This window comes from Strigops habroptila, chromosome 9, assembly GCF_004027225.2.
Source record: "Strigops habroptila isolate Jane chromosome 9, bStrHab1.2.pri, whole genome shotgun sequence".
Taxonomy (NCBI): Eukaryota; Metazoa; Chordata; class Aves; order Psittaciformes; family Psittacidae; genus Strigops; species Strigops habroptila.
In genome coordinates, this window is record NC_044285.2 from 3,785,253 (window position 1) to 3,801,575 (window position 16,323).

The 16,323-nt window shown below is 42.3% G+C and overlaps 1 protein-coding gene across 1 annotated transcript in view; it reads left to right on the forward strand.

The window, feature by feature from the left end:
* Positions 1-14,391, forward strand: part of ADAMTS17 (ADAM metallopeptidase with thrombospondin type 1 motif 17) — a 174,494-nt gene extending 160,103 nt beyond the window's left edge. The window contains exons 22-23 of the mRNA XM_030498506.1: positions 6,575-6,752; positions 9,890-14,391. Coding sequence (XP_030354366.1) covers positions 6,575-6,752; positions 9,890-10,041 — 330 coding nt within the window. The 3' untranslated portion in view covers positions 10,042-14,391. The remainder of the gene's footprint in view (positions 1-6,574; positions 6,753-9,889) is intronic.
* Positions 14,392-16,323: the final 1,932 nt, after the last annotated feature.

Genomic DNA, 16,323 nt, shown 5'->3' on the forward strand with positions numbered 1-16,323 from the left:
GCTCCAGAGAATGCTCAGGCAGGACTGAGATGATGGAGATGAGCGGCCTCTTGCCTGGAGTTAAGTAATCCTAATGAAGTCCTCTGTTTAATTACCTTTTAAAATAAATTGCATTTAGGTAGCATTGATCATTAACTGGTGAATAACTAAAATATATGTTCAGGGGAGCTTCAGTTCCCAAGATGTTCTTTCAGGCTAACATCTGTGACAGGAGCCAGTGTGGAACTATAGCTCACGTAGCCCATACAAACATTGCTCAGCATAAGCGGCACACACTGCTGTAGAAGTCATTCTCAAGCAGGCAGCTTGAGTTATGTGATCCCATGGTTACACAGTTGACCATTACTGTATAGTTTACTTAAAATTACCTTGATTATGCCTTTTACATAGTGTTTTTCAGCATCATTTCCTTGCGGTTTTTCAGGTGGAACAAGCTATGGAGTATTTCCATTTTGTACCTGCCACAGATCAAATCATTGCACGCACACTGTAGGTGGCATGCTACAGGCAATACCGTATCATTCACATCTCTGCTGGGTCCTGTTCTTGAAATCCAGTTTGAAAGCTTATGAGAAGTAAACTCTGCCTGATTGATATAATGAATTAAAGGACATTTCCTCATTAGCATCCACCTGGGCTGAATTGCACAAGTACTCAGGGGCATTGTCACTACCCAGGATATTCATGCATTCAGCTTTTACTCTCTGAACTCTGTACACAATGGAACTTTTCAGAATAGCAAAGTCAAGCTTAATTATGCAGTGAGACATGCTGGATGTACTGGTCAGGTCTTGTTCCTTAGGGTCATGCAGTTTGGAAGCACAGCTGTAGGCAGTTTGCAAAGATTGCTTCTCTCTTTTCCTTCTAAGATACTGTCACATCAGCCATGAGCATTTTCTGCTATAATTTATTGTTTCTTCCCATAGTGAGTCAGAAGAGTATGCATTTTTTTTCTTGGCTAAATTAAACAAATCAGTCACTTCACAAAAGTTTCCAAATGAAAGATTGTTGTAAGCAAGACCAGATACGTTCTCTTTACAGGTCTGGGGTTCCAAAAGAAGAAAGGTTTCAAAAAAAAGAAAGGAAAGAAAGAAAAGAACAAGGAAGCTTGAAAAACAGCTTACACTTTGCTTTGGGCTAATGAGATCTTATCAGTGAGAAGACAGAAATTTCTTTCTTTAGCATGATGCTATGGTGAAAGTTGACCTGGTGTTTATGAAAGTGCATTGCATGCTGCTTTTCAGCTAGAAATGGAGAGTTTAAATGAACGATACTCATAAAAAGCCTGATGTTAAGGTGTGGGGAGCGCTGACTTTCAGAGCACACACATGATTACTATTAAGGTCTCAGGAACAGTGCAATTACAGGACCTTTGTCATTTATGTCGGATGCTGTGTTAGAATGTTATTAGTAGGAGCTTGCTTGCTTGCTTTTTGACTTTCATAGAGGCGAGAAATAAGACCCTTGGGGGGGAAAAACACTCTACCCTATCCTAACGCCTTGAAATACTTGAACTCTGAAGTCAGTAAAGCATGACTCTGTCTCTGCATATAGGAGCTTTAGCCATAGTGTTATCCTTGGCTTCAGCAACTTTCAGCAAACTGGGGACAAACCAGTATCTTTAAATATCAGATGACTGCAGACTGATGAATAAAGAAAAAAACCATCTTGCCTTCAGCTTAGTTATGATGGTCATCTTGAACTCTATCTCCCTCCAACAGATCAGCTTTCTAAATACTGGAGTACATTCAGGGTTAGCTGAAGGGATGCTATGACCTTCTGCTGGAAAAAGCAAGTCTCTTGCAAAAGACTAACATCTATCTCTTAGAGGTTTAGAAAGTGACATTTTTAAAGGTGATACATGGTCTGAATGTACCCTGCCTAGCCAGCAGCCCTCAGCTAAGGCATAAGCTATGCTTCATTAACCCATTCGGTCCTGAACAGATCACAGCCTGTCCTCTGTAGTGGTAAATCTGTACGTTTTTCTGTCCCCATTAAGCCTCAACATAGGGATTCTTTGGACTGGTCTCTCTTACTGTTCCTCCATCAGCCCAACAGCAGCCCTGCCCTGGCTTCATTCATTCCTATTCCTCTCTCTTTCTCTGGTTATCTTTTGTAGATGAGGAGTTGATGAAGCCTCTGACGGATCCCAGCACTTACTGTAAATTCATTCTATTTTAATACCTAACATTCTCCTGAGGCATTTGCTTTCAAAGCAATTAGACATCTGTCAGCACCTTTGGTAGATTTCAAGCTTTCATATCAGTATCCTAAGGTGGAAATAGCATTCCAGTTGAAAAATCATAGCTTGGTCTTAAGGTTGGAGTTTTTCAGTGAGTAAATCTTCTTTAAGCTGATGAATGCAGCTGCTGCCTTGACAATTTGTGAGTTTATTTCCTTCTGGATATCCCCACTGGCTTGCATGTTACTGCCAAAGAATGTGAATGGAGGCATTTTTGTATTTTGCCTTCTCAAGCAGTATTTGAACTGGGAGTTACAAGGGCTCTTATTAGGTTCACTTTTTGCAAGCGTTCATTAACCCCCTCTTTTTTACAGTGCTGAGCAATCCTTTGATCCTTGCATGTGGGTGGATTTCCCATTCACAATGGCTATATTGTCAGTTTAGTGCATTGTGGTTCAACTCCATGAATCTTGAATATGCATTTTTCTAATAGTGATATCACTGGGAATGCCTGGTGGAAGGAAAAAAATGCCTTATTGTTTGACAGAGGCACCTCTATTCCGCCACTTGTCCAAGCCTTACTTCCCAGAGTAGGCAAGTTGCATGTGAGTTTTCTCTCGGTACTTGTGTAGCAGCTCGGGTGGCAGGCAGAGATCCACACAGCTCCGAACCAGCTTCCAGAACCAGTCCTCCACGTTCACAGATCACTGTACTCCACCACGGCATCAAAACGTGCGCGTTTCTTGAGGGTCACACCAATGCTTGAAAAGGCTTTCCCAGTTTTCAAAGTCTGGTTGTTAACAGCAGTGTAAGAGCTCAGTGTGTGACCCACTTTAGATACGATCAGCACGGTTACACTGTGCAGCACTGGAACCTCCTGGTGTTCTGCACACTGGAACCGTACCAGCTCTACAGAAGCTGGATCAGGTACTTTTGTCCCTGCAGCACAGGCCAGGCGCTGCCATGAGCAGTGCTGTCTCTTTGGCCACTGTTGGCTGCCTGGAAGTGCCTCTCTTTACAAGAAGGACACAGCACCTTTCCTTACTAATAACTTGTGTCCACGTGTGATGGTTGTACATGTCTGTATCAGAGGGCACAGAGTAAACCTAGCCCTGAAAATTGTCCTGTGGATTTTGCTCCATAAATATTTGGGAACAGAGAGACTGTAGCACTGTATTTAGCTGTCCAGAGTAGGAGAGAAGGTATTTATGGGAATTTGCTGTTCAGTTGGAGTTTGATTTTTATGCCTCTTTTAATGATGTCCTCTTTTCATAGTGCAGCATAAGTAACAATTCCCCCTTTGTATGTATTTTGTATCTATTCCTATTTCCTATTGAAATTCCTAGGAAAGAGACTATCCAAGTACAGAGCTGAAAATTTTGTCTTAAAATAAGCCAGATGTCCAACCTTCCTTTAGTTGCCAAGCCCAAAAGAGTTCAAGAAAGATGTTAAAATCTGTCTTCCTGGCTGTGAAAAACTAATTGCATAGCATAGGTGATGATCCCAGTCTCCCAGGAGAAGGAATAAAACTGCTTCGGGCAAAAACTCTGCTGTTATTTGTCTAAGGATTGGATTTGGCAGTGTCTGTGGAAAAAGTTTCATTGCTTGCCCTCCTTGCTGGTTAACAAATGCAGAGACAGGAGCACAGACAAAGGTAGGTGAGTGTTTGTGTGTTGGTATCTGCAAACCTTATTCACCTTATGAGAAAAAATGCGTATTTCTTTCTTTCTTTCCTTCTTTCTTTCCACTCCCCAACTTTGTTAAGAGCATTCATAAGCACAGGGAGTACCTAAAAGGCAGAGACAGAGATTTCAGACTCACTATATTACAATTATGTGAAGGAACCCTATGGCCTGGATGGATTATTTTATGTCTGTATGGTAACAGCTATTCTGTTTGTTGAATGGAGGTACAACTTACTCCCCTTGCAAAGAGTTTTGTGAGGATTAAGATTAGTAAAGCACCCTGAAGACTAAAGTGCCATTAAAATCCTGAGGATTAGAGGTTGCATATGACTAGTGAAGTGGAAGGGCCTAACAGTTGCATTATCAGGATAAAAATTGTTAACTTTAAATCCAGATGTAATGGCCATGACTGACTGGCTTCAGACTGGCAGAAGTCAGAGGGCACACAGTGCTGGGGAAGAGCAGAGGGACACCCAGGCCTAACGAAATGCCTAGACCTCACTTCAGGAGCTATGAAGGGGGTTTAAATAAGGAACTTTAACAATTGCTTTTTGGAATAGCTCGCTTTAGGGCATACAGTATTCAGCATAGTGCTAAATACCATAACCCTTGTTGAGGAATGAATAGACAGTGACCAAATTTTGATGTAAATTCAATGTCTCAAAATCTAAGTACAAAAAACCTCTGGCATAAACTAGTGAGTGAACCCTAAATTGAAATAATAAGAAGGATGTAAAGCAAAAAACCCAATTGTTTATTAAAAAAAAAAAAAAAGAAGTTGCAAAATACATGTAGAATTTTAATACAGCACAACTGCAGCCTCCAGAATACAATAGTCAGGTCCTGGAGGGGGCTGCACAGCTGGAAACACAGGGGTAGGCTGCACACCAGGATAGCTTAATGCCGAAGTCCAGAAAGGATCTGAGCCAGAGATTGTTCTGAATGGAGAAAATCAGTCAGTCCTAGAGAAAGGCACTGTGAGAAAGAACAGGAATAGAGCAGGTGGAATACAGGGGAAAAATTCAGAGAAAAGCAAATACGAATTTGATGAGTACACCAAAAATAAGAAACCTATTTAATAAGCAGCCATTAATGTGTGTGACTAAAGAGGCAGATAAGGGTAAAGTCTATGGGTTTTTTAACAACACTGATCCTACAACTCCTCCTACCTACATACAAGTTGTTCACATTGCGTAAATGTATTTCTGCACTGGGCTGTCTGAAGCAGGACTCCATCGGCTCTGCTTTACATGGTCCTATTAATTTGAGGTCATTTTTTCTTAGGCCTTTCAGTGATGCACACAGAAAGTAAAAGCTCCCTGTGCCTCACCCAGAACAAAGCTACACTTCTTGTATCAGATGGTCTCTGGGAAGCAGCAGGGGTTTCTTGTGATACTTCCAGAATAAAATGACCAGAGCTTTGCTGTGCTCTTCCCCCATACACAGGAGAGGTGGAAGCCTCCATGCATCCATGTGTTCTTTTGCCTCTGGCTCCTAGTCTTACAAGCATTCCACGCTGCATATACGTCCTTCATTCTTGGACTTCAGTCCAACCTCAGTGGTGCTCATCTTTTGAGCCTCTTCAATGTCTGGTATGATGTTTTTAGAAATTACAGCTCTGAGGTGATGGTGTTTTTCAGGGAGAGAGCTCCAATGCCCTGACTTTGTTCAGAAACAGCAGAGGACAGAAAACATGATTGTTTTTACATCATCCTAATTAAATCTCCTGAGTTTTCCCTCACCACCTCCTCTCCCGCATCATTCGCTTGTGTGTGGCTTTAGCAGAAATAGGAATCTTACCAAAGTCCTGCAACCCATTGTTTCTTTAATTTAAATACAAGATTCTTTTATTAACTCCAGCTGGTGCACCTCACTGTGCTCACTGTGTTTGCTTTATTAAAATTGAACAGCGTGCAAGTAGGACATTGTAAATCGCAAGTGACTGGGCCAGAGGAAGAGGGAGGGAGAGAGGTAGGGACTCTAATTGTATGACAACAAAGAGAGTATATAAACAGGCTGGGCCTCCTAGCTAAGGGAAGCCAAAACTTATGGAGTACAATTTGCAATTGCTCCCAAGAGGACAGACAAGTGCCAGACAGTTAGCAGGGATAGGTGAGAGTGAATACTTCAATACCTGATGTGTTCTCTCGTTTACTGGAACAGAGGTCTGGGCATGCGGTAGTACTGCCTGCCTCTGCTGTAATCCTCGGGTTTATCTTCTGTCAGTGCCTGGCATTGGTTATCTTGTCCGTGGAGGAAGCCTTGTTAGACCATCCAAGTCTTGGAGAGGGCTTTTAAATTAAGAGGGCTATTGGGTCCTTTATGGAGAGGGAGGTGGAAGCTGCTCGTCCGTGATTAAGCAGTAAACCTTTTCCAGCTTTGCCTCTTTGTGGCTAGTGGAGGGAATTACATCTCTGCCTGCTTGAACCTCATGGGCATCTACAGTCAATGTAGATGGACACAGAGAAAGTCCAGGCAGAAAGACAACATATTCCTTCCCTGTTCCAGGACAGTTCCCCTGCTCACAGCACTCCCTGAAGCTGCAAAATCATCATCAACATGAAGGGTTGACAGAATGACTAACCCTGTTGTTGAGTCCTCAGCACCAGCTACACACAGCTCTGGCAGTGATTTTTCTGCTGTATTTGTGCATGTGATTTGGAAGTTACTCTGCATGGACCATGTCTCACTGCCTTCTCTCCTTCAGTGCTCCTCAACCTGTGGGAAAGGCCTCCAGTCACGCGTGGTCCAGTGTATGCACAAAGTCACCGGTCGCCATGGCAGTGAGTGCCCTGTCCTGTCCAAGCCAGCGGCCTACAGGCAGTGCCACCAAGAGGTCTGCAATGAGAAGATAAACGTCAACACAATTACCTCGCCCAGACTTGGTGAGTGAGGGGTGCTGGGGGGAAGGTGCCACCTGCAAAGGACCAGGCAAAGCCCACGGTCCCAGTGTGCCAAACGTGACAAAAGTGGGGCTTCAGAGGATAGGCCAGGGTCAGAAATTAGGAAAGAACCCACAGTCAGACCGTAGGCTAAAGGTCTAATGTGGATAGGTCCTCTCTTATCCATCGATGCCTGCCTCAGACTTTGCTGGAGCACTCAGCAGTGGATAGACCTGGGAGACCGACCGGAGCACACAAATGGTGGGTGACTGGTTGACTGATCACAGAGGTGAGGGAGCTGGCAGGCATATCCTTCTCCATCACAAACACCTTCACACCCTCCTTTTACTCCTGTGAGTATAAAGTATGATAATTTATTCAGCCATGCCCCAAGTACATGACCTTGTACTGGCTTTTTATTTCCTTTTCATTTGCACCACAAGAATGTGGTTTGATGAATTAATTTGCCGAGGGAGGCAAGAGACCAGACACCCTCTTTCTGTGAACCCTTTGATTTTCTGTCACTGTCCTTCTCCTCACCCTCACACTGCTTCCCCAGTGTACCTGGCTGAGATGAGAATATGGTGATAAACTGTTTCCTAAAACACCTCAACACTGTATTTAAGAAATGTCTCTAGTTAAGAATGCTTCTGCTAATACAGAATTGTGGGAATCCATGATTTTCCACATCATACTTGCTCAAATTATAAGGGGATAAAAATATTTTTTTCCAAATACACACAGCCACAGCTCCAAGGCCAAAGCTGGTTTCTTTACATTTCACACATCATCACCAGTAAGATGAAGCTAAACTAAGCCATCAACTGTACTGACACAGCCTCATTGGTGCCTCCCATTACTTTTGAGTACATGAGGCTGGGTTGTAAACAGTGCTGCTAAGAGCTTACCAGAAAGAACAGCCTCCACCCTCTCAGCAGAGCTAGTCTTTTAGGCTAAGGCACCTCTAATAAACATGAAAAAGCAGAGCTGCTAAGAAATTGGGAACCATTTTCTAATAGCACTGTCCCATATTAAATAACAGTTAAACTAGGACTGGACTGGAAGCTTCTGAGCTGAACTCTCGTTCCCAAAAGTTTAACAGATGTTTAAAAGAATATGGGAAATTTTATTCTTGCAAATGCAGTCATACTGAGGAGCTTCTGACCTCTTTTGTTTAAGAACACAGAAAAATACTTCCCAGAGATTTTAGCACTAAGAGCATAGTGAGAGGAAAACATTTCATTTGAGAAGTAAGCCCTTAATACATGATGAGACAAGAAATCCACCCTAATTCACATTTTAGGACAAAGGAATAAAAGCTCATGTATTTAGAAGACTGAGGAGGCTCAAGTCCCTGCTGAAAGTAATCTGCAAGTAATTTGGGATGCTTTTATTTCTAAACCAGGCTTGGAATCACCGCGACCAGAAACAATGATATTTGATATTCGCAGAAAGATATGTCATTGAATGTTTTGCTCATCTTGCTTATAAACAACTCTCATTGGGTTATCTTTAAACAAAATTATCTGTTTTCTGCAATGGAAACCCCACCAAAAAAATGGTGCAGAAAAAAATTCCAGTAGTCTACAAACCCCATTCTGCTTTATCCCCACTCCAGAATGTTTTTCATCCCAAGTATAGCGTTTTCAGAAGTATCTAAGTGTGGAGTTCACCTCAACTAACTTTTACATCTGTGTTCAGTGTCCCTCAGTGAAGACACATTCAGAGGGGGGCTATTCTATCCCTCAGGCAGCTAACCCATGTCACTTCCTCAGCATGCTTCCTGTCTTACTTCACAACCTATGAGGGACCTTGGACCTCTAAAATATTAGTCCTGGCCTTGTTGTGGCTCAGTGTCTTTGTATTAGATAAAGATTCTCAGATTCATAAAGTCTATCTCAGATGTTCTTGCAAGATGTGTAATTTATTCAGCTACATCACGTTTTCTGTGCTTGATTGGAACCATAGCTTGAGGGGTGTGCTGCAGATCTAACCCCCTCAAAAAGCCCCTCCACTGCTGGCAGGCTCACAAATAACCTTCTCCCTGTTTGGGATGGCCACTTCCACTCCAATTTTTTTCTTGCAATAAGGTTTTTTTACATTGGCTTCATGTTCCTTTTTTTCTGGGGCAACTTCATTTCAGCAGATGTTCTCAAACTTTTGCTTCTTGTCCAGCTGAACGAAGCTTCAGTGAGAAACATTCCTACCAGTTCTGCTGCCATTGTTTTCTGGTGCTTGGCACAGAGACTCACAGCTGAAGACAGGATAAGAGCCTTTCCTGGTTTCCTCCAGCAGCAATGAAGAACAAGGGACTCAGGGTGCTGCTGGGTCAGCACCTTTTGATGTTCTTTAATTAGACCATTTTTCCCCAACCTTAAAGGCCACAATATTCATTTAAAAGATTTTCCAATGATCACAGCATTTATAAGGATGCTACATACCATACTATAAATCACATACTATACAAAGCACTCACTTTATGTATGCATTTTCATCAAGTGTACAGTTTTGCTACCATTACTTTTTTATAAAAGCACATGTGACTAATGATACTGTCAGCAGACTCAGGAACAGTGTCTTTGTGCTGCTTTCCCCTCTGCACAAACATTGTGTCAGTGTGAGGGAGTTTCTGCTGTCCATTCCCCCCTCTCAATAGCAGTCCTACAGTTTTTACTACACCAAGAAGTATTATTTTTACTTTCTATTAATTTATCTTTACATCCATCAAATTGGGCTTGTTTTTGCTCCTCTGCAAAAACATTTTCCATCAAGAGGATGATGGCCACTTCTGAAGGAGTGCCTTATCAGAGCACTCTCCCTTGGAGCGCACAGCTTCCCATTGACTGCTGTGCTGTCTTTATGTGCTTTAATCTAGGCCGGTGCTTTAGAGGTTTTATTCCTCTTGGCCTATTTGTCACTGAGACAAAACATGGCGGGGCTTGTGCTCCCCAGTCATGTTCTGCTACACTCTTGTAGTAAGCATTCCAAGAGCCTGATGTTTCGGTACAAAGAACATCATCTGATCTCCAGTGCTGACAGCAAGATTGGCCCTTTCTTCCTCACATGCAGGGATTTTGATCACATCTGCAGTGTGTTCTCTGGCTAATCTGCAAGTTTCTCCTTTCTTTTCTTGTCCAAAGCTGCTCTCACGTACAAGTGCACAGGCGACCAGTGGACAGTGTACTGCAGGGTGATCCGGGAGAAGAACCTGTGCCAGGACATGCGGTGGTATCAGCGCTGCTGCCAGACTTGCAGAGACTTTTATGCAAACAAGATGCAGCAGAAGAGTTAATGAACCTGTGCTACTTCTTAGAGCATTACAGCTATTTGTGTGTAAATCACGGACTAGTAGGTCTGAGTACTGGAACTTCATGAGTTGCTACAGTGTGGTGGATTCCAAAGCATACCTAGTAAGACTTGAAACTAATTCTACAGACTGCATACCAAAGTAATCCACCCATCCACCTTAAAAAAACACAAACAGAAAAAGTCATCTCAAGGAGCCAATCATTTTATGGTATTTTGACATCCTTACATTTTTCATTAATGCTTTTTACTTTAATATATTAAATCACCAGCCACTGGATGGCTTGCTACCATTAAAGAAAAGGACAAGAGTTGCAAAGTGATTACATTGACTAAGGTTATGGGTACCCCCATGGAGGAAGGCCTCTGGCAAAATAATCCAGCAAAGGTAGAGACATTACTTAAATCTTTTAATCTTGGCTTTCATCTGATGTTTTCAGTTCCCAACAGTTATCCCACTGTGGAGCAGGCTTGGAGGGACACACGTAAATGAAAAGCTTAATTTAAAGAGAGGATTTGCTGTAAAAGCCTGTGAAAACTGATAGCAGAGGATGAACATCTCTGAAATTCCTGCAGAAAACTCAGTACAATTATATCCAGCATTCCAAGTCATATATTTTAGAGACGCTAATCAGGACTGCTCTTCTTTCTCATTTTAAAAAACAATCCTCTCTCTCTTTTCCCCATAATAATAGAGTTTCTCTTATGAAACCTATTTGTTCTCTGAGCTTAATGAAATGGAAGCTTATTAACAGCCATAGATAGTTATTTTTAGGCACAAACTATTGAAATGAGATGGGAGAAGCGAGAAATAATTTCCTCAGGTAGAGCTCACTGAGAGTTTTCTTGGTCTAATCTCTCTCTAGTTTTCAGAAGTCAATCAGATAATAAGGCTGAATGCTGTGTTTTTAAGAGGACCATGAAACTGGATAGGGTTGGTACAAAACCTGGATTTGGAGCAAACTTTGTGTGAAGAAACACAAACAGCAGAACAAGTGTTTCCTATCTCTTGGCTCTTGTATACATCTGAGGTTGTGTGGCCTTTTGAGTCAAAAGGAGTCAGGGATACAAGACATTCAAAGTGTAATCTTGAGCTTGTTGAAGCCATAAGACCAAGACTTCAATTGCCTTCAACAAGGGTTAGGAGGTTAGGATTGTACTCACTGTATTTTAATGCTTCCTGTCTTCTGTGGTGCTATCAGGTTTGGTGCTATCAGATTGGTGCTATCAGAGCACTCAGCAAGTGCTGCATAAACGACACTCTCTTCCATGTCTCTGCACTTTAAACCAAACTCCTCTCTGAGATGTGAGACTTGAAACAAGAGCTCTACCCAGGGCAGAGTTTGTCCTCTCTGTTAGTCATACAGACCAATGTCTCCCTATCATACCTTGCTCCAACATGTATCATTTCCCTTGCCAGGGTCCAAGGCCAGTTGTGCAAGGGTGGTTAAGTTACAGTCCACTCTTCAGGATACAAACAGCAATTTGGATGAATTGCAGCTTTGTACTCGCTCTAGAACTGCCTGTTACTGTTTTTTCTGTGGAGATGAGTGCAGAACTAAGCCCAGCCACTAGCCCCAGCCCCTGGGCCAATCTGGGTTGCAGCTCCCACTTGTCCTCAAGTTGTCTTTGTTGCTGTTGTCTCTTTTTTCAATGCAAGAAGGAATAAGGACTCTTAGTATCTAACTTTTTCTTCCTTATTACAGTCCTTTCAATATTCAGGACCTCACTGGAATAACTCATTAGCATTTTATTAAGGGCTAAGTTTTTCAAGCACAGGAAGCTAATATTCATTAACAGACTAATAGTGCGTGGGCTTCACATTATCATCCATGCTTACTAGTGCAAATAAGCATGTGTGTGCACCAGGGTTGGCCTATATGCACAAAGGCACCTTTGCACACAGTTTTTTCTCAAGTGCCTGTCTCAAACAGATCTGCTTTCCAATGCCCCAGATGATTTTCTCTGTCAGGGAAATGATGCAAACTTGGTTTTTTGTTATACTGAATGTTCTTTTGGCATCTTATAGTCAGGATCAGACCTCCTCCTTCTGTTATTTCCGCCCTTTAGCCCAAGTGCAGAGATTGTGTAGCTACTTAGCAAATAATCAATAGAAGATGTTACTGGCAGAGGTGACCTGGAAGATTTAGACAATACCACAGCGATTTTCATTTAGGCAAATTAATATGTAGATGAACTGCTAATGAAGAAGTTCCAAGAGATCAGACATAGCCCAGAGGACTGGATTCATACTGGTAATTCACAGTGGTAGCTTTCGCCCTTGCGGGCTGTCATACCCTGCAGTGACACTGTCCTTGCTGCCTCCCCACCACCACAACCACCTCACAACAGTTTGGCTGAGATGGTCCCTGACATCCTTCACTTGGAGTTTGTTTTTCTTTTAACGGGCAACATTTGCCCACGAAGTGGCCCAACCCAATGAAACGCCATCCCCTTGCTGATCATTGTGGCATCACTAACACTCACGGTAGGCTGTTGAAGGATTTGCCATCAAAAGGCTTGGAAGAAAAGCATGTGCATTTATTTCTAATGGGAATCAAAGGCCTTTAAATAGCAGGGGTCATTTTTCCTTCTGGCGCTGATGTGTCACCCTCTCTAGGCAATAGGAGGGCTCCTAGAAAGGTGCGCAGGAGAGGGAAGATTTTAATTCTTATGGTTTTCAGTAATTGTTCACTACTTGCCACTGTCCAGAAGAGGATTCTAGGCTAATTAGACATGTGGCCTGTCCCAGTACGCTAGGTCCTGCACTTCAAAGGACATCTGGGTCCAAGTTCTCAGTCCTACCTAAGGAAACATGAATTTACAAGGAATTCTTTCGAATGTCTGAGCACTGAAAAAAACCACCTCACTTGCTCTCACAGCCTATAGATTAGTGTGCATTGACCTTTAGGGTTTTTATAATCAGAAACCAACTTTAATTAAACACTGATGGCACAACACAGCTCCATGTTATTACATTCACATGGTGACAACCTTCCCACTTTATTATAGCCAGAAAAATAATAAGAAGAAAAAAATCCAATTCTATTCAATACTCCTGCACTTCTGTTTTGTATCATTTTATAAGAGGTTTAATATGGATTTACAGCTATGCTCTGCCCTTGGTTACTACATACTGGTGAAAAGAAAGCTGTTTGTTTCAGTGTATCTATGACAATACTTCTTTTAGTTGTTCGTAAGAGATTGATGCTCTTTTGATTACAGTGGTGGTATTTCCATATTGTAAACAATACTCTGTACTGTTACTAAAGTACTGTACATTTCTAGTTGCACAATTGTGTTATTGAGTGTAGATTCTCACTAGCTCATGTATGGTGCTATTTTTTGTTGGTGGAAAAGAATCTTAGCAGTCGGTTATTGCTTGATATTTTATTATAATACAGGGATATATTCTCCATGGCAATAATATCATTTAAGTTTTTCATTACAGAGTGAAATGTATATATTTTTCCATTAGCTAATTTGCATATGTACTGTATCCATGGTAATTTTCTTTTTGGTGCTGGTTATAAATAGAAAAGATAAAAACAGTCCAACTGAATGGAACCAGTTGTAAATGAAAGCCAAGGAAAAGAAAAAAAGAGGATCATTCCATTTTGGAAAAAAAATTGAGTATGTTGAATAATAAATTTATTTTTTCCATAACAACTTCAATAAGGTTTCTGAACTTCAAAAAAATACAAAGCAAACCAAACAGCTAGCATGAAAATTAAGAGAAAGGAGTGATGCTGTAAGTAGTACATTATGCATCTGTCTAATGCTGGACTGAGACTGGGATTCGGTTAAGTCCAACTGTTTGATAGCTGTGGTAGGTGTAAAAGGTCATTTGTCAGTAGAGTTCTGGCATCTCAGAGTTCCCAGTACACTAACAAATCAAGAAATGATGGGTCTTGTCCCGGCTGGGTTGCAAAATAAAGTACAGGGAATGTTAATACCTGATGAATGCCTTGTGAGGTCTGTGGTCAGTGAGGCAACAGCAGAAAATGCCTGTCTGCAAAAAGTGCGCCAGGCTCTGTTTAGGGCATCGCCGTGGAAGGCTGAGCAGGCTGTGGGGAAGCTAAAGCTTGTGCATGAGGGGAGGGACGTTTTGTGAGTGCTTTGCAGAAAGGTTGCTTTCAATGTATGCTGGAGCTGAGGTGAAGTGGCAGCTTGCTCTGTGTTTAATGGTAGTGGCTCCATGGGCGCAACCTGATAATGAAGACTGCTGAGCATGTGCAAATTTATATTGGAGCAAAACTATCCCATCCATTGGAAAGGTATCTACATAACCTAGCTGCACACTTCCCTGGTGTAAAATAAACGGAATTACTTCAGTGCCAAGTGTTTTGGATGTCTTTGTTGTAGGCACTAGCCAGAATCTTTGTACTGTTCAGCTCCCCCCTCAGCATGGTGAAGATGTTTTCTGCAGACAGCTGCACACAGATATGCCTGTAGGATCCTCTCCCATCCTGTCTTACATGATGCCATCATCCGCATCCCATTCCAGCCCAATTCTTGTTAAAAGGACACTTCTTGGAGATGGGAGCAGCCTTAAAAACAAACAGAAGTATGGTGGATGTGAGAGTTCTCCTCCCGAAATAATTTCCAGAAATGGAGTTTATACTGATATTAAAAATAGAGCTCATTTACTGATCTCACGCTGGCTTCTTGGTAATGGCACAACACTGGTAGGCTTCCTAGTTCTCAGAGGTAGCTTTAGCAGATACTAGCCATCATACATATGACTGTTAACAGCAGCAAAATTGTAGAAACTCCATCCAAGTGTTGCTGTATATTAGCACATCATCGTGTTTGTGTGTTGCCTGGAGTCAACATATGATTGCAATTGCTGACCTGTTTAAACAATAAAACATAGCTATAAGCCTTTGGAAGCCAAAAGGCTTTATGTTAAGCTGGGATATGGCAATGGGTGGGAGGGGTGTAAGGAATGCTGTCATACATTTGGCTTGAAATTTTCCTGGTATGTGCCAATATCTGTTCTATAAATCCAGTAGGCTTATATACTTAGTTTGCCTATTTTGCATGTAGCGGTTTGCTGGTTTTCTCAGCCATGATGATTTGAAGCCATTGTCCTTCCCTGTGATTTCTGCTGTCTTTATATTTAAGACACCTCAGCCAAGATCATTAAATGCAGGTGAGGTCAGATGGCTCTGGTGCTCTGGCATAAGAATACCAGCAGGAAAGTATAATCTCTCGCCAGCTGCTAGCAGCTCAGTTCTGCCTCCACCAATTCCACCTGCTTCCTTCCCTCTCTTGCAAGCCCTGGTGTACACAGCAGCCTTGGCTGTCTCATGGTCCCTCGCAGCAAGCTGGCAGGACCCTGCTTCTTCTGGAAGGAAATTTCTCTCCAAAAAGCACAATATGGATCACCTTACCCTGGCATCAGCCCCATGCATCACCGGGAGTACTACTGTTGGAGAACCTTGCTCTGTTGGTAGAGTGAAGACGACACGTTCCTTCATGCTTTCCTCAACACCACATGTCCATTGGGAAAGGTATGTTTTCTCCTTATTGAAGAGTGTTGGCACAAATACCAATATGCCATGGAGTTCCAAGCAGAGAAGAACTGTGCTGGATGCACTCAACACTCAATGCACTCACACTTCTAACAGTTTAAGAAACCCTGGTAACCTACCTGCTGTCAAGTTACTTGCCTCACTTATCCTGCTGCTATATGAATATAGTGCTGCTAGAAACAGGCCGGCTGTGGAAATGGCTCCTGAGCAGCATTTCTTCTTTGAGTGCTTGGACCTGTGCTGAACATGTTTGATAATACTCCATACCACTGACACTTCAGCATCCTTCTGTTTATCTTGATTTTGAGGCAGGTCAGTAGGAAGACAGGAGTTCCTCAAATGCTCCTATTGCACAAAGACCAGGTATTTTTTCTGTGTGCATTGTTTCTGCCTTTTTATCATGCTCTGGCTTCTCTTCACACTCTTTAGAAATGGACTGGTCTGCCTGGAGAGAGACTTTCCAACAGCATAACTGCCTTGGACAAGCAGGACCGAAGCTTTGGATAGGAAGAATTCTGTTTATAAAAGGAGAGTTTAAACAAGAGAGTATATAAGCAGAGAGGGACCACGAACTCCCCTTAGCAGAAACTACTCAGAATGTAATCAGAGAGTCTCCAAAGGTGACCTCCATGTGTCTTGCATCGCCTCATCTCCTTTCATGCCACTTTCATGTGACAGACCCCATGAAGAATGCCTGGAGGCTGCACTGTACCACATTTATTATTTTGTCA